At 33.3% G+C, this 24,212-nt stretch overlaps 2 protein-coding genes across 4 annotated transcripts; both read right to left on the reverse strand.

Annotated features, from left to right (window-relative positions):
* Positions 1 to 583: 583 nt before the first annotated feature.
* Positions 584 to 4,055, reverse strand: LOC130656475 (glucose-6-phosphatase 2-like). Its single transcript, XM_057459337.1, has 3 exons — positions 3,808 to 4,055; positions 3,135 to 3,238; positions 584 to 1,336 (listed from the first exon to the last, which is right to left on the reverse strand). The coding sequence occupies exons 1-3, from the start codon at positions 4,020 to 4,022 to the stop codon at positions 585 to 587; spliced, it is 1,071 nt and encodes a 356-aa protein (XP_057315320.1). The 5' UTR covers positions 4,023 to 4,055; the 3' UTR covers position 584.
* A 434-nt stretch (positions 4,056 to 4,489) lies between these two features.
* LOC130656473 (U3 small nucleolar RNA-associated protein 25 homolog) lies at positions 4,490 to 21,654 on the reverse strand. Of its 3 annotated transcripts, none has more exons than XM_057459335.1 (22): positions 21,591 to 21,654; positions 19,816 to 19,889; positions 19,544 to 19,711; positions 16,330 to 16,423; positions 16,014 to 16,163; positions 15,218 to 15,353; positions 15,031 to 15,125; positions 14,023 to 14,142; positions 13,523 to 13,577; positions 12,922 to 13,060; positions 12,618 to 12,686; positions 12,294 to 12,411; positions 11,139 to 11,220; positions 10,891 to 11,047; positions 10,388 to 10,481; positions 9,630 to 9,715; positions 9,240 to 9,322; positions 8,736 to 8,812; positions 8,427 to 8,498; positions 7,620 to 7,744; positions 6,314 to 6,412; positions 4,490 to 5,536 (listed from the first exon to the last, which is right to left on the reverse strand). In XM_057459335.1, exons 4-22 carry the CDS (start codon positions 16,384 to 16,386, stop codon positions 5,296 to 5,298), a joined length of 2,055 nt encoding a protein of 684 aa, XP_057315318.1. In that variant the 5' UTR covers positions 16,387 to 16,423; positions 19,544 to 19,711; positions 19,816 to 19,889; positions 21,591 to 21,654; the 3' UTR covers positions 4,490 to 5,295. The 3 variants fall into 3 exon arrangements, with proteins under 3 accessions (XP_057315318.1, XP_057315319.1, XP_057315317.1); XM_057459336.1 differs by having other exon boundaries at positions 21,567 to 21,634; XM_057459334.1 differs by having other exon boundaries at positions 19,816 to 21,622.
* Between the last annotated feature and the right edge of the window lie 2,558 nt (positions 21,655 to 24,212).

Genomic DNA, 24,212 nt, shown 5'->3' on the forward strand with positions numbered 1-24,212 from the left:
TTTCGTGTAGACCAGCCAATCAAAGTGCAAGAAAAACTCAACCATATGATAACAAATTTTATCAAAAAGAAAAAATATTTCGCCTTCTAAGAATCTATCTTACTGAACCAATAGATCAACTTATTTTAGAGCTTCCAGACTTTGCTTTAAATGGACACACTGAGATGCCCTTCTTTATAAATTCTGACTGGACAAATCTGAAGTGATAAAATTTGGAGTGATGAAACTTGGCAGCATTTTAACGGCCTTAGCGTTTTAGCGATTACATTATCAAAGATATTAAAAATAAAAATGTATCCCAAATCCCTTAAAATCGTAAATTTATCTAGGAAAGAAAACGAGTAATAAATTTTGAGAGAATGTGAATGGAGCCTTAGATCGCCCGCTGTTACTTACAATATTTCAAACAGGCGAAATAGTATGCATGCTAACCTTTCACATACTAATGAAACATTTGAGTCATCTTTAGAAATACTTGGTATATGCTACCACAATTTTCGTCACCGCATAAACTTCCCCCTCCAATAGGGTTCTAATGGGGATGATGGGGAATACCAAACAACTACCCAAAACAAAACAAATATTCACTTCTTTTTGCATTTCTTTGGAATAATATAATCACACAACATCTCAAATAAACATTTACTTGCGATGACGTAACAAGGAAGTAGGCAGAACTTTATAAATGCTATCACGTAGAACGTTAAAATGCTTTTTTGAGGAATATCAAAAGATTCGATGAAATAAACTAAAGGGCATATTACAAACATACCAACGACACTGAAGCATCCCGGAAGTTTTCCTTCTAATATTACATCTTTAGCCTGAGGACCAAGCAAAACATTCAGTAACCAACTAGTTAGCCCGAGTCCTGTCAGACATCCAGCATCTCTTATAATGGCAAAGAACAGCGTTGTGTCTAAATGTACCCAGTCACGTGATTTGCAATGTTCTAAAGCAAGGTTCACAGTTGCTAGCGGATTTAAGTCAAGAAACTGCAGCAAGTAATATAACATTACGCCAATCAAGAGACAGGAACAGCCACAAAATGCTGCTTTAACACTGAACATAAGGTCTACAGAATGAGCTGTTAGGACGCTGTTAAGTAATAAGGCACAGCAACAACCAACGATCGCCCCAACTATGACCTGATGTGGAAAATGAGTAGCTATATAAACTCTTGAGATGCACACCAATGTCACAAGGCTTACCAGACATGGAACAGTCACCATAAGAAACGCCACCTTTGTTTTCTTAGAACGAATATGCGACGCAATGTGAAGAATGAGCAAAAATCCAAGAGAACTGTTCGCCATCACGTGTCCCGATGGAAAACCTGACAAAAATAAAAAAACGAAAAATTTTAAAAAAGGGGCCTCGAAATTGCAGTATAGTAAAAAATCTTTCTTTGCACGGATTACTGTCTATCATTTCCTTCCTAAATTTTCGCTGACCTCGTTCGTGCAAGGTTCCTTATACGGAGCAATGGCTATAAGAACTTTCAATTTTTTATAATTTTCCACACATTTGGTTTTACAGAACAAAATCAAGCGACAACAACAACAGTAACATAATGCAGGGATATTTAAAAAAAATATAAATGCAAACAATTCCTGGCTTCGTGGTTACAAACCATGGAATTTAATTAGATCATATAAGTAGACAAGTGAATATTCATTTAAAAAGCAGTAAAGACATTCTTGACAAAACCGTCTGTTAGGGATGTTTAATAGACGGTGATTAGATAACCGCAAGCTTCTTTATGTTGCAGAAATGTTTTTAATTAGTTGTAGCAACGAAAGTGAAGACAACAAGTAAGAATGTACTTCTTTGTGATGCAAAACGCAACAGACAACAACACTATAAAGAAAAAAACATTTCTGGATGGACCCTGAATGGAAAGAGCCCCTGAATTTATAATCTTATCTAAGATTTAAATCCCAGGATGCGGCTTTTAGGTTGCGAAAAAAATCAATTATTTGTAAGTCTACCAGAACACCTGCGCAAACTCATTTTTCACGACTGATAGCACCTTTCCTGGTTGCTGGAAATAATCATGCTGCAGAACTTCCCTGCGCCTTATTCTTCCCTTGTCATTTGTAGGCAAGCAAGACAGCGATTATCACTTATGTACAACTACTGTACACATTTTTTATAAGTAAAAATTCGAAATGAGGCTGGGATATGATTACGCGAAAAACAAAATTAGGTTCAACGTTATGCTTATTAAAGAAATAAAAAAACTTAAACGCTGCCTTTAGAGCTATATCGACAGATAAAATTGTCATGTTCTAGCTTTAAGAGAACAGCAACGAAACTAAAGGTGTAAAAACACAAAGGTCAAGTCCACACAGTGTAATTTAAAATACTGTTCAATTAAAATACTCACAACATAAGAAACAAGTTTACATCTTAATTACATACGCGAATATCTAATATGAGCATAAGCAATGAATTTGTAGACAAACATGAAAAACATATTTACGGTTAATGCCGCCATTATGTTTTTTGTTTTTTTTGAAAAAAACGAAAAAAAATCAAAAAATTCAAGTGAACGAATCCGGAGATAGCTAAGCTGTGTCGAATGTAGTTAAGGATGCGAAAAAAGCTATTTTTAGCTAATTTAAGGTCGTTTTAGGTTCGTTTCCTAGCAACCAGATTTTTCCCGCATACGGGACTAAATGGAATTTGTAAAATACTAAAACAGACCATTAGAACTTCAGCCACAAGTGCTTTGGTTGAAAAAATATAAAGTTACCCAGAAAAAATACAGTAAATAAGTTATTTTGTAAATTCTGTTTTAGACTTTAACCATTTTTTTTTTTTTGGTTATACAGTTTATAGAATTTGCAAGTTAATTCTTCGTCATTGTTTATAAATTTTAAATTTTTTGTACCATAGCCTGCTCATTCTCGTCAAATTGTATCAATGAAATCGTATAGGGGGAAAGGAAATGATTTTCCAAGCCAAGAAAGTCGTTTATCCGTCATATTTGAGTTTGGGTATGAACCAATTCAAATTCAGCATAATTTTGTTGAATAATCAACGTAGCCTGAGGTTTATATGAAGCCTTAATCACACTATGTAATTAAACACTTTCGATCACAAAAAAGAAACAAAAAAGGCGTCGTTACCTGGTCCTGACTCACAAGTGATAGGAAACTGCTTTATAATTTGTTTATAAGGATAAGGGCATGACTCAGAGCTCCACCAGTACGGTCGATCGTCTCTTACAAGCCTGCAGAACAAGAATTCATAAAGAACATTAGAAAAAAAGCAGTCACGTCCTGTTACACTTGACAACCTGGAAGGAAAAGAGGGTTTCAAATTTTCCCAATCGATATTTGTGGAGAGTGTTATTCAACTATTTAGATTTTGTTTATTGTGATGGTTTGAAAAAATATACTTTATTTTCTTTCATTGCCCATTTACTAATTGTACTGAAAATCCTTTTCCAATCTGTACAATTAGGGGAAAAAAGGAGGGGGGACCAATAAATAGAGGTATGGCTGAATTTCCCATGTTTTTCACATTGAGGCAGGGTGTTAATAAGATTACTGTCTTCCTAAATCAACTTGCCGAAGAAAAATTATAACTGAATTTCTTTTTATTACGAAAGGAGATAATTTTTAGATTAGTAAGTTGGTTTTATATCACCAGGAATGTGTACTTTCAATAAAAATCCATTAGCTTAAACGCCCTGTAAACATGTCGAAATATCAACAGCTATTAAAGGATTTTTTTTTGTCAACCTGGACTTTATCTCGTGTGGGAGTATTGGGGATATAATGTTAAATAGACACATACCATTTTAACAACGCATTCAGCCATTCCACAATTGCTGATGTCCACAAAACTTTCAGACCAAGGCATGTATCCAAGCAATATGTCAGCGGAAACAACACCAGAAACGTGTTGCGTGGGTCGCCCACATGAGAGAAGAGTAATATGCTACTTTCGTAAGCAGAAAAATAGGACTGGAGTGTGACCACGCCATCCATACCGTCACAGTACAAATTCATTTTTAGTTAACTAAAAAAGGAGATAAAATAATTTTAATGTCAAGTCAGTTGATTTTATCAGATGAGTTCTAGAAAAATTCCCTCTGGATATTTTTAGATGGTGACGTCTTATGTATGTAACAATTTCAAGAAAAAACTATTAAAGTATTACATCCTGGAGGCTAGAAAAAAAATGTTATATAAGCTAGGTAAAAATAAAAATAACAGAACAATGAGTTACTGACTTATGCTCGTGAAGTTTTTTCTGTTCTAACATTTTCTGGAAAACTGACCACTGTCTGGAAAGGTTTTGTTACCAGAACCTGATCTTCATTGCCATGGTTACTCACGTCGATAAATAAATGAGGTAAAAATAAGGACCGAATTAATTAAAACTTTAAAACCATGTGAAACTAAAAATAGATGTTTTTTTACAAGGAAGTGAGAATTCGGAATCAGGTTGGAATATACTTATGGAAGAAACACAATCAGGCTCGAAGTGTGATTATATTATGCTTACCGGGGGAGCAAATAAAAACATTAATGTTACAAGACACGTGCACCATAAATTTATTTTCTTCATAAAAATATCAGCATGGTTTTTATAATAAAAAGAAAACGTTGGCACAAAGAGCTTTGATTCACTTCACCAAAATAAAGAAATGAACAGTTCTTTGTCGAATTAAAATATCCATGACGCACAAAAATACGCATCAGAAGGATTTACCAAGGCTAAACTATGCTTGTAGTATATGCTCAAAAAAAATTCTTCTATACGAGCCTGCATAATCTTATAAGCGTTATGCTTGTAAAAAACATATATGTTTAAAATTTTGATGTAATTGTTGAAAATAAAAATCCGCTAGTCACAAGAACCAAGAACATGTAGTGCTAACATTTGTAACGTTTCCTAAAGACAACTTTACGAAAAGCCAATGGTCAATGCCTCTCTTTTTTTGAGTAAAACATTCCTTCCAGACTTCGTACTGTCAAAAACCGTAGAGAATGCTCTCAGGGTCTTAAAAAGTTTGGAATAACATATATTTTTTTCTCAATCTTTTAAAGCTAAAAAGGTTTAAGTACTGAACTTTTCTTAATTATTTTGATGCTGCACCTAGGTTCCTAAAAACAGGCTTCTTATTAAAAAAAAACGTGTAGTAAAGTCTACTTTGGCAAACAGTGGGTGGTAAAAATTTGCAAAAATAAAAGCAAAGTAAATTATACTCGAACTTTATGTATTCAATCACATTACCATCTCTAAAAGACAAAAAAGTTTCAAGTAATAGCTTTTTTCTCAGCTTCCCGTCACAACCATGTGCACATCTTTCTTTGACGACATCATTTGCTTGCATCTAGTGCTTCCAACAATGGCCTCTAGTTTATATCCATCAAAACGACTATACAAAATGGTGCATGAAGCTGCGGAAGCAGATTGTTGCGCGGAAGACTCCATAAAGTTTATAATTTCAGAATAAAATGTGGGATAGTGTGGAAGTTCATAGAAAATAATGTGCTTAATTCCTCGAATGCGATATCTGAAAAAGAAAAGAGAGAGACGTAAGTTATCTACATACAGAGTAGCAATGTCTCAATTTCATGATATATTTTTTTTCTTAGATTTCAGCTTACACTTTTGGTTTAAAGAAAGGTTTGTTGGTGAAATAAATACTTGCAGGAAAGAATATATTTGTGCGGTTCAGATTTCCGTAACATTTTTGTGTTTCGCGGGCAAAACTTTCGCGGTTAGAAACAGTTAGAAAGTTAGAAAATATTTTTTCATCTAGTTATGACTGGGTTTTAAAAATTTTGACTTATAACAGCGACATCCTTAGAGGCCATTGCTGATTCAAACATGTTTCCGGAATAATTTTTTGCGGACCTTACTTTTTTCCGTAATAAATTTTTTAATTGTTTGCAAAAACCTCAGAAGTTTCATTCTTTAAAGTAACAGTGTGGTTTTCAAACTTTCTACTCAACCTTACAAAGTTTACATCTGCTTTTTTATTCTCTTTGAAGGTCGCCACGCTTTTTTATGTAGTCAAATTTGAGAAAAAGACTTTTGATGACCATTTTGAAATCTTTTTTGAGAAGGTGAAGGTATTTTTAATAATAATAAAAATAAGGTTTGAAGACATTTTATATTATTTAAAATAAGTTAAAAACAAAAACAATCAACAGTTTGAAAACAAAAATTGAGAAGTTTGAAGGAGTTCCGAGAAGACTTTCCAAAATTGAAGAGAACTGAGAGGTTTTTGGGGTGCATGGCCTCAAAAAAGAAGTTGGGTTGTTCATGAAAAAACAAAACAACATACCTGTAGAAAAAGTAAAATCTTTCAGTAAACAAGAGAAAATGTTTTTTCTTTTCGTGGAATAAATTCCTCGCGCGAGAAATGTTCGAACGCTTCGAATACCTACAAGAAAAAAAACATTTTAATACTGTTATGTTTCTTACATCAAGTAGTAAGCAGAAACGAAAGATAATACATTAATGCCATTGAACCTACACCATCGCCATTAAGAAGGAAAGCTGCATCACCAAGTGATATCTCTTCTCATTGGGCTTTTTTAGTTTAGATCCAGTTACTAGTTTACCTGTGTTTTGGGTAGGTGTGTTTAACAAGGAGTAGTAAACAGGTCGAATTGGACAAAATTTTATTTTCGAAGAAATAACACAAAACACGTATATGACATGCTGAAGCAACACATTCATCGAGAGTTTTCAATGGTGTTTTTGTTCAGAAGTTTAAATAAAGCAATATTATTTAAAAAATACTAATTAAAAAAGTGCGCATGATTTACGTGCTATGAGTATCTCAATTAGGTATTTTTAAAATGCAATGAAATTGCGTCGAGTTTACACAAACTTCCTTATATGGGAGATTGCACACAGGCGCTGTAGATTTATGTACATGCGCAAAAACTTTGCGCATGCTTAATACCTTTGTACATATGCGCAATAGTTTCCTTTCAAAGAAACTCGCTAAATTTGGATCTTCTCTTCCTTTTCTTTCCCTTTTTCCTTCGATTTACACTTAAGCCCGTGGAAATTCAGGTCAATTCACCCACCGCTACCCGAAGCTACCATCTTGGCTCACAGGCGCAAAGTAAAGTAGTCTAACATAGATTTACATATCGCCATGTATAATAGATACGTTAATTTCAACCACAGCAGTTTTTACGTATGTCTCTTACATAAACAGCTCGTATAAAGAGTATGAATTAAAAAAAAGTTTTTAAATTCTTTTTTCGTGAAATTCGCGTGCTAAGTCGCGGGAAATGGTTCTTGCGAAGATTTGCAAAAACGTTTTAAAGCGCTTTATTCAGCCATTTTCACTAAAAAATGAAATTAACTGTGATGAGTTAAAGTTTTCTAGAAACCATACAAGACGGCTGCTTTCAAAAGGCGGATCAAAAGAAAATAGCATAAATTTTGCAAAAGAATCCATTAGGAAGACACATAAAACATGAGCTGTGTTTTTTATTTCATACAGCAATATGTACCAGTTATTACTAATTTATAACATGTTTTCTAACCTCCAGGTAAAAGAAAAAGTATTTAGATGAATTCGCATTCATTATTAATTGTTAATCGCTTCTCATGGTGCACTAAGTACTTACTCAGATATTTGCACGAAACTCAATCCTTCTTTTTTAAAGTGGTTCCGTACTCGCACGAAATCGAAATAGGATGGAATAAATATTGCTGTGTTGTTGGAGAGCTGACCCTTGAAACTTGGTAAGACCTAAAATAGAACAAACAGTGAAAGTAAAAATTATTGTACAATTGTGTAGTGACTCAGAGTTAATTATTAGAATAATAAGGGTACTTCTAGAAAAGGGTACTTCCTCAATAAAAACATTTTTTAGAAATGATACGGTAAATTGTTAATAGGGGTTAGGTGCTGGGGATAGGTTAAAAGCATTGGGTTATAATAATTCTTCTTCTTCTCAACCTCAATCTGCCATTATTGCCAACTCTGCCCATTACTGCACCACCCACCAATTTCTTTCTCTTGATTTCGAGATTTTTTTCCTCCTCTGAGGACATTTTATTAAATTTTTGAGGATATTTATATAATATTTTTTTCTTAATAAAATGATTTTTCAATAAGTAAATGATATATTTGGTAAATTATTGCCAAAATAAGTTCCAACCCTTTTTCTTAGAGGAAGGGGTGGAAACAAAAATATCACAAGCAATTAAAAAGTAAGAAAATAAACAGCCTAAAAGAATCATCAAATATCTCTTGGTATTTGAGTATGTTTTAACAATTTATTCTCGCACCTTTTCCACCACCTCAAAACTAAATTATGCGTACATGCTTAGCTGTAATATATTGACGTAATTTTTATTTGCTTAAATAAATGTTTATCAAATTTCAAAGAAAAAAAAATGAAAGAGACAGGAAGTCAGTCGTATGATACCTTGTTGATAAAGTATTCAAATCTTTTATCAGCAACTTCAGCATAAACACAACTACCAATAAGTTGAAATATCTAAAAGTTATACACCAAAATTTTAATACAAAGAGACATATCAAAATCACTGAAGGACATTAATACACAGTTCCAACAAAATGCTTAACACGTACGAAATGTAAGAATTTTAAAGAGACAAGGGAAAGAAAGAAAAAGAAAGTAAACTATTAAATCCTTCTCTCCATAGTCTTTAGTTACAGCCTAGCCTAACACTAATCAGCAAAATTATTTTTAAACGAAGACAAGAAATGCTACCTGTGGGGTCTGGTAAGCAATTTGTTCAACTGATCCATGCACATCCTTCGGGAGAAGTTTCACTTTACCGTTATAATCGTGCAAGTAGTTAAGGAAGATGAGAAAAAAAAAATGAACTTAATAGCGAAAAGCGTTTTAAAGATAAATTTTTTAAAGTACTTTCTGATTTTCCCTTTAAGTCATAAGTGTTGATTGACCTGATCTAGTGGTTATGGAGGTTATGGAGTTCGCGTGGTTCGGTTCACAACGTGCGCATTATTTCTTTGCTTGTTAGGAAAAGTGGGCAAGCATCACCCATGTACACCTAATGTATACTAACGGTGTTATCAACACTAAAATGACTATTCTGTATAATTATTCAGAATACTAATTCCTACAAATACTAAAAAGACATCTTACACATAGACAGAAAGCTATATCTAAAGGATTTAACAAAGCGATTATTTTCATATTGGACACGTCAATAGTCTAACATATATAATTAAATAACATGCAAAAGGATACTATGTGAAAATTTATTGCATATGCTACTCATCTCTGGAGTTTGTATGGAACTGAACCATAATGTTTGACGATAATACTTGGACCTAAAATAAACAGGAAAAAAATTACATTTAATTTAACAGGACAGAACCAAAATCAAGTATTGTTGACTACAGAGTAACAAATATTTGAAAAATCGTATCGTATATTCAATCAAAATTTTTACAAGATTTAATTTCACTAAAAACGAATATATTTTTAAATAAATCAAACAACGTACATATTTTGTGCTACAGGATTCAAGTAATTTTCAAAGATTTTCTGTCAAGACTTTTGGTTTGAATTTGTTAACCACAACTAGTGCACAAATAAACCTTAAAAATTTTAAAAGAAAAAAAACAAACAATATACCATCCATTCACGTTCCACATACGAACTCTTGAAAAATCTGTATCGTGTGATTTTTTTGGTGTCAGATGCAAATAGTCAAAGATATGCTAAAAATGACGAAGTAGGCATTTGTTAGAACTTATTTTGCAGGTGCTGTTATTTGATGTATTTACAATAGCATTTATGAAGGGAAGCGTTTAATCGATGGATAAATAAATAAATAAATAATATCAGTTTGCAAACTCTTGATATTTTCTCGTCGTAATATCAATCAACAAGCAAAAGCAGCTCTACTTTAAAAGCTGTTGTCTCTAAGCAAAATAGCTGCCCCATATCTATATCCTGGATCCCTCCACCGAGTAATTTCCAAGGTTGCACAAAATATTGATGTGAAAAATATGTACAGCCGTGGATTTCCGTGAATTTTTCACAGGCTAATGACTAGCCTCCTTATTATTTTAAGAAAAGACAGTTAGAAAAGGTGCTAAACCTACAGATATATTTTACATGCTTGTCACAAATTGGATACCTTTGAGTGCGATTTTACTATATAAACTCCCTGCAAAGCGCGATTCTATTTAAGAAATTAAACTAATCATTTCTTTCCTCAAATCAATATTCAATCCTGGCAAAAATATAGCTATAAAATTAACTTATCAAATTAAATTAATCAATAAATTATCAATAACTAGTGCTTCAAAATATTATGTTGAAGCACTAGTTATTGATTCCATCAGATACATAAAGCTACCATATCAGAATTAGGTTAAAAAAATTACCAAGACATGCTCCCAATTCTGCATCAAAAATACATCCGCCTGATCCGCTATCAACATTTCAATAGACGACAGAAAGTCAAAATCTTGTTTTTCTCTAAAGAAACAAGGAAACAAATGCCCTTTTAATAGAACCTTTTTTGTTTTCTTCAATAAAATTATCCAAGAGTCCTATTAACCACCAGCATTAGGAAAACAGAGAAGTTAGGAGAGAAGAGAATTAATTCTATTCTTTTGTTCTTTGATCTTGTGGCCTTAACTTACAGAATTTTGTAATTTAAGGTTACCCCTAAGAAATTTTTTGTTTGAGAAAATTCATATTATGATTGACTAGAAAAAGGCTTGGATAGCTAGAAAATGAAAGATGGTAAACCAAAGTTACACATGTTTTTTAATATTATTAAACACAAAATGTTTGAACTTTCTGCATTTGCCAACAACAACTAGATAAACATAGTACACTCCAAATTAACACATGGTATTGAAACAAATAACCAACCACTTACCCCTCTGAACCGATTATTGTGCGTAAGCCAAGAGGTGAGGCAACAATAATGTCTGACATGTAAAACGGCGAAAATAGCTTTACAGTATTCTTTGACATTGATATACCAAGTCGAAAACAATCATCAATGTTTCCCTTGAACATCTTTTTAAAATCATCTAGTATAATCGATAAAAGAAAAGTTAGAAAAACACAGAGTTAAATAAAGAATAATGTTTAAAGATAAAAACGAAATATTTTGTGCAATACCCGGTCTGTTTGCTTGTGACTCTGCTTCCTCAGGGTCAGGTGAAAATTCCTTAAGAAATCTTTTCTTTTGCATCACTTGTCCCTGTTAAACAGATTAAAAATTTTAGGTAATTGCCAATGTCAAAATTCTTATAAGATTTGAAGGAGCTAGATACAGATAGATCCCTGGTAGTTATTTAATTCTTATTTTTTACACATTCACTTGCTGTTGCAATATTCATTAAAATACTAGCCGATAAAGCCTGTGGAAAAATCCACTAAGGCAGAAGAACAATGGAAAAATAGGTTGCTTTAGATTTTTTGCTGACGTCAGCAGTGCATATACAAAAAGACAATTGGTGAAATTTAGTCATTTGTTGTCTGTAATGTGTAGAGGTTGAAACGCTGATCAAAATAATGTATAGTATCGTATGTTTTTGACAAACGCCTAAGAAGATATAAGGGCTTAAAAATTTTGCTGACGTCAGCAAAGTCCCTACCAAAAGTTCCAAAAAAAGTTTCTTCACAAATTTGTACACCCGTTGCATTCCTTGTATAGATCTTGAAATGCTGATCAAGAAAATGTATAGGAACATGAACTTTTGACAAACGGTTGCATAGATATGGGTTTGAAGGTTTTGTGATGATGTCATCAAACCGTCCATTCTGAAACGGATTCGGGGACCCAGGTTTGGGAAACTTACTCAAATTAGTCCCAGGTGGTCCCTAGTTAACCACGCGGTGAAAAATAATTGACATCACCACCTCGTTTCCAAGTTATTTGGCCTCAAAGTTTTAAGTGCACTGAAAGGGTTTCATTAATTTAATATAGGATATTGACGTTAAATTAGTGTTATTGACGTCGCGCCGTAACGTCACAAAATTTGACATATTAGACATGCAATTTTCGATTACTTCAAAGAAAATTTCGGTAACATCAAAGAAAATTGAACATATTCACTTTGCCTGTTACAGACACACAGAACTGGCGTATTATTATATAGATTAAGTGTTTCCAAAAATGCAAATTATGTTCTGTGAAGATCTTACAATAATAAAAGTATAAAGAACAGCAAACTTCTATTGAACTGACAAATTCCCTCCTGAGATAGAAACATGAAAATATCTCATACCCCACATTCATCTATGTAAACTTTTGAATAATAATAAATAAACCTTTGTTCCAGCATTAAACACCAGCTTAATTATGCAGTTAACAATTTGCAAGCAGGAATCTTTAAAAGGCACCAATATCAAAATTTTAGGTCTTGTTAACCCCTGGTCTCGACAATCACTATAAAAAATTAAATTACGTGAAAATAGGCCTGACTGCTACCGTATTGTTTTGGTCATTCTAAAAGATAATTTTTTAATTAAAAATAAACACTACTTCCTGGATAAATCTTGAAGGAATGAAAGAATAAGTCCCAGTGAAAAGATTTTGTTTATCTAAATTTTCAATGTATCTTAAAAAAGGTATTGACAACGAGGTAAACTTACTCTATTTCCTTGTTATCCTTTTCTGCTTGAGTAATTTTTGCATTATTTTTCAGAATTCGAGATCGTGTCCTAAAACAAATAAACAAAAAAGGAATAACAATAAAAGAAGTCACAAGTGCATTTAAATGCTAATTGAGTGTTAAAATCATATGTTGACAAACTACTTCAAGTTGTTTGTTATCTCGTGATTTTTTTTACTTTTTTGGATTCACCCAGACAAAAACATATCACACTTAATTTCTTATGGACCATTTCGCATATGTCCCTAGCAAGTAGGTAACCAGTAAAAACAAAACATCCCTACTTAAGAACATGGTTAACAGCATGCATACAATATAGTCTTCGTACTTCTTCTCCATTCGAAAGGTTGCGGTCAAAAAAGAATAAATCTTTATAACAACCCATTATTTGAAAAAGCTCTTCTTGCAGAGGGGTTAAGATTTCTAGAAGTAAAAAAAAAAAGTGCGTACCTTATGATAATTACACTCTTACATTATCATCCTTATATTTAAAAGTACTAGTGATGTATATAGAGCACTCCTGTTAACATTTCAACCAAGTCGTGCAATACAAACTTTAAGGAAAAATTTATCAGAGGAAACAAAAATGGATGACAGTGACCCAATGGTTCAAGAATAACATTCTTAGGCAATAACATTGCCTAAGAATCTGCATACTTCTTTATCATGATCATGTTTTGTTAAGCATCATCTTAAAATCATAAAAAACCTATATATTGCAAATTGTTGTGAAAAACTCTCAATATCAACAACAAAAAATTGATTTAATTAATAATGGTATTTTAAGCAATAGAGCTTCTGTTTTAAGCTGATAATGATCAAATTTTTAAGAAAATCTGGCCCAAAAAGAACAAAATGGTACAATACACTGTAAAAGTAACTAACCTTTTTTCTTAGTCTTATTGACAACCTCCCAATTCTTTATAACATTCTCTCTAGACTGTAGGGGAAATAGATAATCGACACACAGTGAAAGTATGCTTTAAAAAAAATATGGTCAAAAATGACCATAAAGAGCTGAACTTTCTAAAACCACCCATGGCATGACCACAAAGGCAGACCTCCACAACAAATAATAATGTTTTGATTAACACTGGTCAACAAAAAATAAGAAGTAATCCTACTTTGCAATTATTGTCGATCGATTTACCTGATATTTTCAATTGGAAACCACCTTAAATTTGACTAAATATTATATGGAAAGTAACTCTTTAAGGGCAATAATGAAACAGAAAAAGACCACAGTGGCATACTAAATCCACTCACCCTTAGCCTTTAAGTATGAGTGTAAGTATAAGAAATGATGACTGAGAGGAGAAGTAACCCTGGTGTACACAATGTTGTTAACAACAACATATTTGGTAAAACATGAAATAAGGACTTACGCAAGCTTCTTGTAGCAATTTTTTTCCATGTTCATTTAACAATATGAGATGATCCTTAATTTTGCTGCTAATTTCATCTGGTATATAGAATAATTCTTGTGTACGCCAATTATTCAAACTCTAAAAAATAAATATACTGTTTTTGGAAGTTGTCCAATTATGTATGTTACCTAATAGTTAAAAAAAAAAACAGAAAAATAACTACCATAGTTTAAAATATCGTTGAGTTTCTGTTTATTAAAAAAAATAATTAACTACAATGGAAACCAGATGTTAAGAAAACTGTAGTCTACCTACTTATCACAGAACAAAATTATTGAAACAAAATTTTAGGGTTATGGCTAACTGGCCAAATATGGCTAAAAATTTTAATAAAGAAAGTAAAAAAAAAATCTTAGATATGTGCATGTGCAGAAAATAGTAAACAAATTTTAATGATTTTGTGTATTACATGTCAAAAGCATGAAACGTGGCAGGAAACATTGTAGCGAAATGTTTTGGCTACCTATCTTAAAATAGCCACTGTGTGCCTGACCGACTATTTATGAATGAACTGAAGTATTGTTTATATATTTATCACATTTAATTACAAGCTCGTGAGCTTGTATTAAAACGCAAATGTGTCCTACAAGAATGGAAATTTTTGCCTCTCTGAGCACCGACACGGGAGTAGTCGTGTGTTCGAATCTCATCTTGGTAACTATTTTTACTTTTTTTTTTTCTTTTTACTATCTCGCCCGCGAGGACGTGTTTACAGACTGACCTAACGAAAATTGAAATTTCGAGAAATTTTCTATCAATATTATTGCCTATCCGAATAGCAAAATATGTCGTGTCTAACTTCAGCTTTTTATACACTTTTTTGGCGAGGTTGTTTGCGTATATCATACGTCTTGTTTAAATTATCATGGAACAGGTGTCAAAAAGAAATGTGTGAGCTTCCACAATACAAATAAGAGAGCCTAAATTCCTTAGATGAACAAGAGCCTTTTCCCAATAGCAACTTACCCTTGTTGTTTTATTGCTATATATATTTTTCATCTTTTGCATTTCTGTCATACACTCCTCAGGAACATTAAATTCAAAATGACATTTAAATGAATCTATAAAATTATCATTACATATAATAAAATAAACAAGCTGAAAATGGAAGTTTTCCAAGTAAAAAAAATAAATAAATAAACAAGTAAGAAACCTTTAAAATCATTTTCTTCTTCACCATCTTCATCCTCGCTTTCTTCTTCACTTTCATTATCATCACTTTTAAGGACATCGTTCTCGTCTTCACTCTCTTCACTACTGCTGACCTCTGAATCTTTTTCAACTTCGTTCTGCATTGTAAAGTAATTTCAGATGATAATCAGTCTTTATTTATTTATGTATTTATTATGACATGAACAAAAACGTTACTGTAGCACACATAAAGATTGGTTTACTACAAGTCTGTGTGGCACACTTGTATGCTTTTATAAAGGTAAATATTTATCATCAGTTTGTTCACTCTTAAATAAGATTTTGGAAAAACTATCTGTGTGCTTCACTAACATATTACTGCACATCGTGTAGTGTGTTTGTCTATGGCTTCCATTTCTGGGGATCTTAAATCGAACCCCCTTACTGTCAGGTCAGCGATTCGCAGGTAGTTCTTTTTCAACTTGATGTATGCTTTAAGTGGTTATCTTGTTGCAGTAGTTATCACCTTTTTAAGCTTATTCAAGCCAATTTTATTTATATATTATACACTAATAAACTTGAAAATTTTCAAAAATTTAATTTAATTCTAAAATAAAGTAAAAATGAATGCTGAAAGAAAAAGCATGTTAGGAACTTTCCTTCTACTCAAGTTGATGGCATATAAGACTGATGTGTGACCAATTTTGAAACATTTAATCATCCATTTTCATAATTAGGCAAGTGTTGCAAATGCATCCAGTCACAACAACATTGCAAAAAACATATAAAAACAACAACAAACAAAACTTCTCACATACCTTTTCATCATTGTTAGTAATAAGACTTTTAAGTATCTTTCTGCTTGATTTTAGCGAGGAAAGCAGCTGCCGAAAAGAATCTGAGGTATCTGTTGTTATGGGCACATCACTTTCTTCAGTTTTGCTCTCCAGCTTGCTTTCAGATGCCTTCTAAAAATTTAATTAATAGACGTTAGTATTATGTAAAGTATGAAAAAACTGACATTGCACATTATAACAAACGCAAATCATAAAAATTATCTTTACCAAAATAACAGCATTGAAGAAAACAGAGGGCTAATTTCTAAACAACAGTATCGTATTTTTAACAACTTACATTTACTCTTTTCTTCTTTATATTTGAAGATAACTTGTTACCAGGTTTTCGCTTCATTGTTTTATAATTTATTTAACCAGTATGCAAGGTATAACTACAGAAGAAGTGAAATTATTGAGAAAAACTACATAAAAATTTGGGTAAATATATATTTTGAACTCTAATGACCCATACATTTATGCGACTTAGTTTTCTTTAGCAGTGAGAAAACACATATTTTCCTTTTCCTTATCAACCTTTCTAATCATGGCACCTAGTTTTTTATTCTTTGCTTACCAAATCTGTTAAGCATGGCCAACAAATAAATTGAGAAAGAATTTAACCTGTTTGTTAAACAGACCCTTCATGATAACCGAACGCTAATGCCAGGTCAAGTTCTTAACATGGATTAATTTCACTACTCGTGCAGAAAGCAGAAGCTATATATATAAATAAGAAACACAGCCTGTGTGTCTGATGAAGCCCTTGTTTCTTAGGTCACCCCTTTACCCACACAATATCCTTCCCCCACATATGACACCTCAAATCCCCCACAGAGATAAGGTACACCCAATTGAAAAACATGCAGAAATTTTTGCTAAACCTCAGCAGTTTAACGTCAGCCCGTCAGAGAAATGCATAAAAGTCTATAGTTCCTAGTATTGTAGACATAAATTCTATATGCATAACATTTTGTGACATCGCATATAGTGCATGATCCACCAACTCTGATTCCGATAACTCCGTGAAACTGCTTTACAAGCCTATAAAAACTTACCAGCCACAACTTTGAATGAATTAATTTAATTCAGGGGGTTTTATACCACCACTTAATCATTTCAGGGGTGTCAGAAATCGCACATGACAAAAATTTGGTGATAAGTTCAGCCAGCTACACCTTTTTGTGATTTTCAAGTCAAGCGCGACAGTGGTCAATTTTGATATATATTGCCATCTTAGTTAATTGATTATAATTATGGTCATGTTATACCTTTTCTGAGGACCCAATGATTCGAGAATGTTTTCAATGAAGATTTTAATTTTTAAAATACTTTTGCTAGTCATCAGCAAGAAAACATGTTTTTCACATTTCACAGAGTTGAAAGATCCATCATGGCTTTATCGGATGATAGTACATGTCAGATCCTACTTATATATTTGTCCACTAATAATTTTTTCTTTTCTTGTCATATCACCTAAATAGTCTGCGACAGATAGCGCTACGATAATAAAAGTTTGAAATAACCAAGATGTTGACGACATGTGTTTTTTTCACAAAGTTGGCGGTTTATACACTAATTATGCAATTTTCGGTGCAACTTTACTCTCCCTCAGAGAATGACACAATGGAGGTGAAGATAAGCCACAAAACGTGTTTGCAAAAAACTTAATTTGAATTTTTGTTTATTTTAATATATACACAAAATTTATAATTATTTTTATATAAGGATATGATAACACCCTGAGACACATTCACATATGTTTAATCTCCTCCATTGTCTATATTAACCCTAACAAATATAGATATTCTGAAAGCTTCCAGTAGAGTTTTGATAAAATATTTCCATAAACAAAAAACAAAAAGGAGAAAAAAAATATACAAAATTGACCCTTCTAGTTTATTTTGTCGAACACTCCCCTCCATAAAACTTTTGTTCGTTGAAAAACATGGTTGCGAAGCTCGTATTCAGCTCTAAAAACTTTTTTTACTCAAAACAACAAGTGGTTCTGAAAATTTAACATACTTTGTGTTATATACAATAGCTGTTTTACAACTGATTTATCTATATAAATGTTATGAATAATTAATAACTCCTGAATATTTTATTAAAATAAAAGGTAAAGTGTTTTGGCAGAACATTGGGTCTACCTATTGTTAAACAGACAACAGAATTACATAACATAATAGTATAAAACCGAAAATAATAAATTAATTAATTAAAAAGGCATACATAATAATAAATTTGTATAGATTATTAAAGTGTGAACATTTCTTATGTTATACAGTCCAGTCCAGATGTAAGCGTACACATACGCTCAACTTGCAAAAATAATTGCTTTCATTAAAAAAACAATAGGATAGCGAGTTCCTTTCAAATTGCGTGAAAATAATTGCTTCCTGTTAAAAACAAAAGCATAGCAAGACACATTGTTTATAAAAATACTCTGCGCAAGAAAAAATGTAACGCGAAGGCCATTGAATTTTTATTTTTTTTAACAACAAAACTAATTATAGTAACGCGATTTTAATCTCGATATATTCAAAAAACACAAGCTCCTTTAAAAAACAACAAATCCAATGATCTAAATATTTAAAAAAACTAATGCTATTTTAAAAACTTTTAGTAATATTTCTTTATCGTCGAAACATATTTCTTAACATGCAAAACTTTTAAAAGTTCTTTTTATAAAAAGCAACGCTTAATAACGCAAACGGAAAAACCCTACATTCGGGATAAGATTTCAAAAACAAACTAAATTTTAACACCGAAGAAAAAAAAAATCTAAAAATCTAACTTTTGATGTTCTGGAAAGAACAAAACACTCATTGTGAGAACATTTTGTTTAGATTTTAATACCGTAGAAAGAGTCTAAAAATATAACTTTCAACGCACATAAAAGGTGAAAACGCTTGTTGTGGAAACATTTTGTTCTGGTGAGAATAAAAAGATACAAAGTTAAAAAACAAGTGTTATTTCTAAAAAATAAATCTTGGAACAAGAGTTAGTACAAATCAATGTTTTAACATTATTTGAATTTTATAACATAATTATTTCTATCTCTTAAAAGATTTAAACAATGCTTCGAACAAACAATGCTTCTCACTGTTTATTTAGTTTTCGCGCAAATCTTTTATTTAATAAAACTGTCAAACAATGGCTCGCCGTGTCACATTGGTTAGAGTCGATAAAATTTTAAATACTTAAAACACTATCTAACGAAGCTTTCCATTGTCGTTTTTCGTTCTTAAACTTTCTAAAAAATCATTTTTATCGCTGCTCTTTGTTCTTAAATTTTAAAATGTGATTTAAAAAAACATTTCTATCGCCGTTTTTCGTTTTTAAACTTTTAAAATGCGATCTAAGAAACCATTTCATCGCAGGTTTTTCGTTTTTAAATTTTGATTGACTCACCTTGAAAGGTGAAAGTCAATTCGGGGAGTCAGTAACTTTGTAAAAAATAAACCAAACAATCAATGAACAATCTTCGACATGCAACAAAATCCACCATTTACCTTTTCAGCGGTCCTCCGAATTATGGTTGTTACGTCCGTATGTTACTTCGATAGGGGACTGCGCTTCACTACTCAGTGCTATATTTTCCTGCTTCGCATTTATACGGCAATACAAGCGAAAACCATGGGAACAACGTTGACTGACAAAAATTGAGCTTGAAAGGGAGGCTAAAAATAAAGCTGGCGTACATTTACAACGAATAACAAAATATGGCTGCGAAATATAGTATTTTTGTAGTTTTTTGGGAAAATTTTTTATACGACCGACTTACTTTCCTAATTAGACAGTGAATTCTTGTGAGGCGAATTTTCTCTTCTTTCTGTAAACAATGACTGTAAGTAAATCCTAAAATATATTTGTGAAAAATATGAAATCGTTCACGCTACTTAAAAGTTGTGGTAACCCAAATTTCGTGACCTTATATTGCGTTTGGATTGAAAGAAAAGAATTTTCATTTTTTTTTGACTTACTGAGTTTTTATAACGAAAAGTGAGTCAGTCGGAGGACGCAAACATAACATGCTTTTGATGGCAGCCTTAGTGGTTATATCACTTTATGCAGTGGATCGGTGTGCACGATTCTCCACAAGGGTGACGATAAGCTGCATACGCCGCAAAAAGTGCAGGCGTTTTCGAGCGAGTTCGGCGTTTTGAAAAAAATTCAAGTGCCTGAAAAAACGCACATTGGCCCACACAATGCCCGAAAAACAAACAAAAAAACAGACACTAATATAATTCAAAAACACTTAAAAATTAAAATAAACTTCTATGTGGTAGTGAAGTTCTTAAAAGAACTGTTTTTGTTGGTTTTTGATAAAGTTTACTTTATAAATAACTTATACATATATAAACTTTATTAACTCCTTTATCTTCCCAACTATTGTCCGTATGGTTTGTTACAAGGAACTGCATTTCGGGAATGTTCCGAGCGAGCTCAGCAAAGTGTGTTTCGGGGAACAACCGCCAATTTTATTCGAAAAGTCGCCCAAACTTGCTCGTATATATGCAGGCGTTTGCGGCTTATCAGCATTCTTGATTCTCCTTGGAAGTGGTTCAATATGAGCGAGTGAATGTTACCATGGCCCTAGGCTAACCCAAGCCATGTGAGGGAAATTAGGGAGATGGCAAACTGTGTGGGCTGTTGGATGTTGCATGACGGATTGTATGGTATAGGAAGCAGCAGGGACCCTAAAGCCAAAGGAATTTGTACCTCAGTTTACCGTCGTCTGTATCTCAGGTGTATCATGCGGAAATTTTCATTATTCATTATTTTGCCCCTCCGTCTAGCTAACTTGAACCAGAAACCCTCGGAGCCCGAACCGGAACTACAGCGCCGAAAGACAACCTCTGGAGACTGGGACATATATCTAAATGAGGCAAGGCTTGATCGCACGACTTTGTATGCACGCATTGGAACAAAGGCCCTTCAGAATTTAAATTAACACATTACATTACATTGAAAACATTCAAAAAAAGAACACTTTCGATCGATTGCGACCACAATCGAAATTACGCAATAGCTTTTTCGAAATAGGATGCATTGAGAATATTTCATTTCTTTCTTTGTGGAACTGTGATGAATATGTTCATCATTCATGTATATTGAATATTTAATTATTTTTTATTTATTTATTTTAAAGCATGACGACATGCGCGGTGATTCGAGTTGTTGTTGGAAATCCTCAGTGATGATGGTGTAGTAGTAAGTGATGTGCGAAGCATGTCAGAGGGGTTTATTAAGATATTCTTTGAGTCATTACTTCATATTTTCATTCTCTAAAGGGAAAGTAAAGACAATAATGGAATTTTTTTAAATAATGAAATTTTTCATGCGGTGGTAAATATACATGCGGGCGGCCGACGGTAAACTGAGGTACGACTTCCTTTGGCCTAATTAGGTCTGCCCTTAAAATAAGCATTTAATACTCTTGGACTCCCTATCTGAGCCATGGCTCCTCCTGGAAAATTAGACAAGGTATATGCATAATATTTGTGTGGTTAGCCATATAAAAGATGAACGCACTCAGTTGTTAAAAACACGTTTCACCTTTCGTTTTCCAGCGCGTAGCTCCGCCGCCATATTTAAATTTTGCATAATATTTTGCAGAATCATTTCACGGTGATTTCGGGAAAACAAAAGTTATGATAGCGAATTTAAAATACTGAAATCTATGGACTCTGCTTGGATATTAAAAACAAGGCAGTTATTCTGAATTCTTTCCAGTAACAAGTTTTTTTAAGAAAAAAACATTGAAAAATAATGCGTACTGAGTAATTAGAAATCAACATTGTCTCTAGGGTGTTGTAGAGAAACTTACATGTGACACTACCGTATGACGGATTAAGCGCAAGCGCCCAAACCCCCCCCCCCCCCCCTTCCCGATCCTGCTGAATTAACCGGACTGATCAGAATAGACAAGGTGGGAGTGTTCTGATTTTTGTTAATGAAAACTTGGATAGCCACCTTTTGAAACACCTTTACTTCGAAAATGTTGAATCACTATGGGTAAAAGTGTGCCTGAAAAAAAACTAAACCTATTTACGTGTGTGGGGTTTACAGGCCACCTGGAGGTAGTGATTTGCAGAGTGCCGAAAACCTGTGTACTCATTTTAAACAGTGTTTTAACAAGCTCCCAAAAGAAAAAGAAGTTTTAATCTTGGGAGATTTTAACTGTAACATGCTTTCAAAATATGCTCTTACCTCCAAAATAAAGGAATTATGCTCCACTCGCCTCCCTTCCAACAAGCAACTGTAGTCCCATCTAACACGTGAAAGTTGGTTAATGCTTGAAAAGGTTTCCAGAGAACAGACACTACACCACTTTTATCATCCCTTAGTGGCTCCCAGATTGGCTCCCCATGGGTTTTTAACCAGTGTTGATGGTTATACTAGGAGATTTGATGGGGTTATCGCTTTCATTCCACGCAAGTACTTGGTTAAAATCGGAGTTATTCTCAACTAAGAGAAGTTTTAATTTTGTCAGCAGACAGTTAGTTTTGCTAAATTTTTTATAACTCCGACTGAAGTTAAGCCGTTAGAGTAGTTCTTGCAAGCTATTCGGGAATTTTTAACACCAAGGAAGATTATTGATGTTCGATCGTGGTTAGTCAACCAGGTATGGCACCATAACAAACTCTGCCCTGTTATGGCTCTTTTTAAATTATTGCTCAGTTATGAGACAAAATTCGATTAGACTGGGGAGTCTGACACTGCTTTGTAATACTCCAAAAAGATCATTGTGAATGCTATAATTAAAGGAGTTCAGACATTTGGCCCGAAACTTTGTACTTGCCTTCGCTCTGATTGGTCGAAGATGGATATCGGTTTTCTCGTGTCTCAGATACATTGTCAATGTCCTGGACAATCTCAAGGGTGATGTAAAGATGGCTAGAATATTACTCTCACTGGTTCTCGATTTTTACGACCTGCGGAATTGCGATAAGCACCAGTAGAAGGAGAGACTTTGGCCATAGCATGGTCTCTTGAGCAAGACACGCTTTTTTACATAAGAATGTGACAATCTGCTGATAGTTACAGATCACAAACCATTAACTAAACTGTATGGTGATCGGACACTAGATAACTAATCCACGCTTACTTTACATGAAACAGCGAACCCTTCTCTGGCGATTTACAATCCAGCATATTCCAGTCCGACATAATCATCTCGCGGTTTCTACATCTTGTAACCAGGTGACGTTTTCCAAAGAAGACACCACCGGCCTTACTGTATCTGGCTGAACTCACTTTAGATATGGAGACAGATATTGCTGCATTTGCTTTTCAAACTTGTCACTTGGGATTTAGTTCATAAGCCAGGAAATTTAGAATTGTTTTAGTCACTCTATGCTGCTCACCAAGGCGTCACAATCATGAATGAACCTGCAAACACGGATATCTACTGGCCAAGTATCATTCGTGAAATTCAGACAGTTCAGGAAAACTACATCGACTGTAATCGTACTTTCTGTCACAAGCTGGTTTACCGCCAGTTGAGCCTTAGAAAAAAGCAAACACTTGTTCATCAGACTGTGTCTTTTCTAACATCGCGTCGTCCTGATATAAAAAAGAGACAACGGGCACTATAAACGAATTTGCAGCGAAATATTTCGCCACTAAAAAGTAGAAAGTGTTAATACTTTACGGCAAATTAAATTTTGGGGGGCAAAATCAAAACTAACAAAAGTGCGCATGCTCAAATACATGTGGCCTGCAAATCCGCTGTCAAATTCGCTTCGTACAAATTTCCTTTAACTGTTTCTTCCGACACTATGCTGCTGTGGGAAGTTGATATACCTGTATTATCATGATGTCGGGATGTCGGGTAAAGAGGGTTTATGTGTCGGGTGCAAGATTTTCTAATAGAAGTGAGTGTGTTATTCCCTCTCGTTTTCCATATCGTGTGTTGAACAATCTATTGAGTTGTTGAATTGTAATTCGGTTACAACACAATTTCTAGTTCTCTAGCATATTTTTAAAAAACCAATTGTTCAGTTACGAGCGAACATAGTGTTACAGTAGGCTCTTTGGTTCATTGATTATTTAAAAAAAAAACTTAATAATGAGATCGTCAGTTGATTTCTACCGTCATCAGAGTTCTCGGCCCTGTCCGAGCACGGACTAATCAATAACTCCTCATGATAGTGGGTCATACCTTGGTTTAGGTAT

This window comes from Hydractinia symbiolongicarpus, chromosome 9 (assembly GCF_029227915.1).
Source record: "Hydractinia symbiolongicarpus strain clone_291-10 chromosome 9, HSymV2.1, whole genome shotgun sequence".
NCBI lineage: Eukaryota > Metazoa > Cnidaria > Hydrozoa > Anthoathecata > Hydractiniidae > Hydractinia > Hydractinia symbiolongicarpus.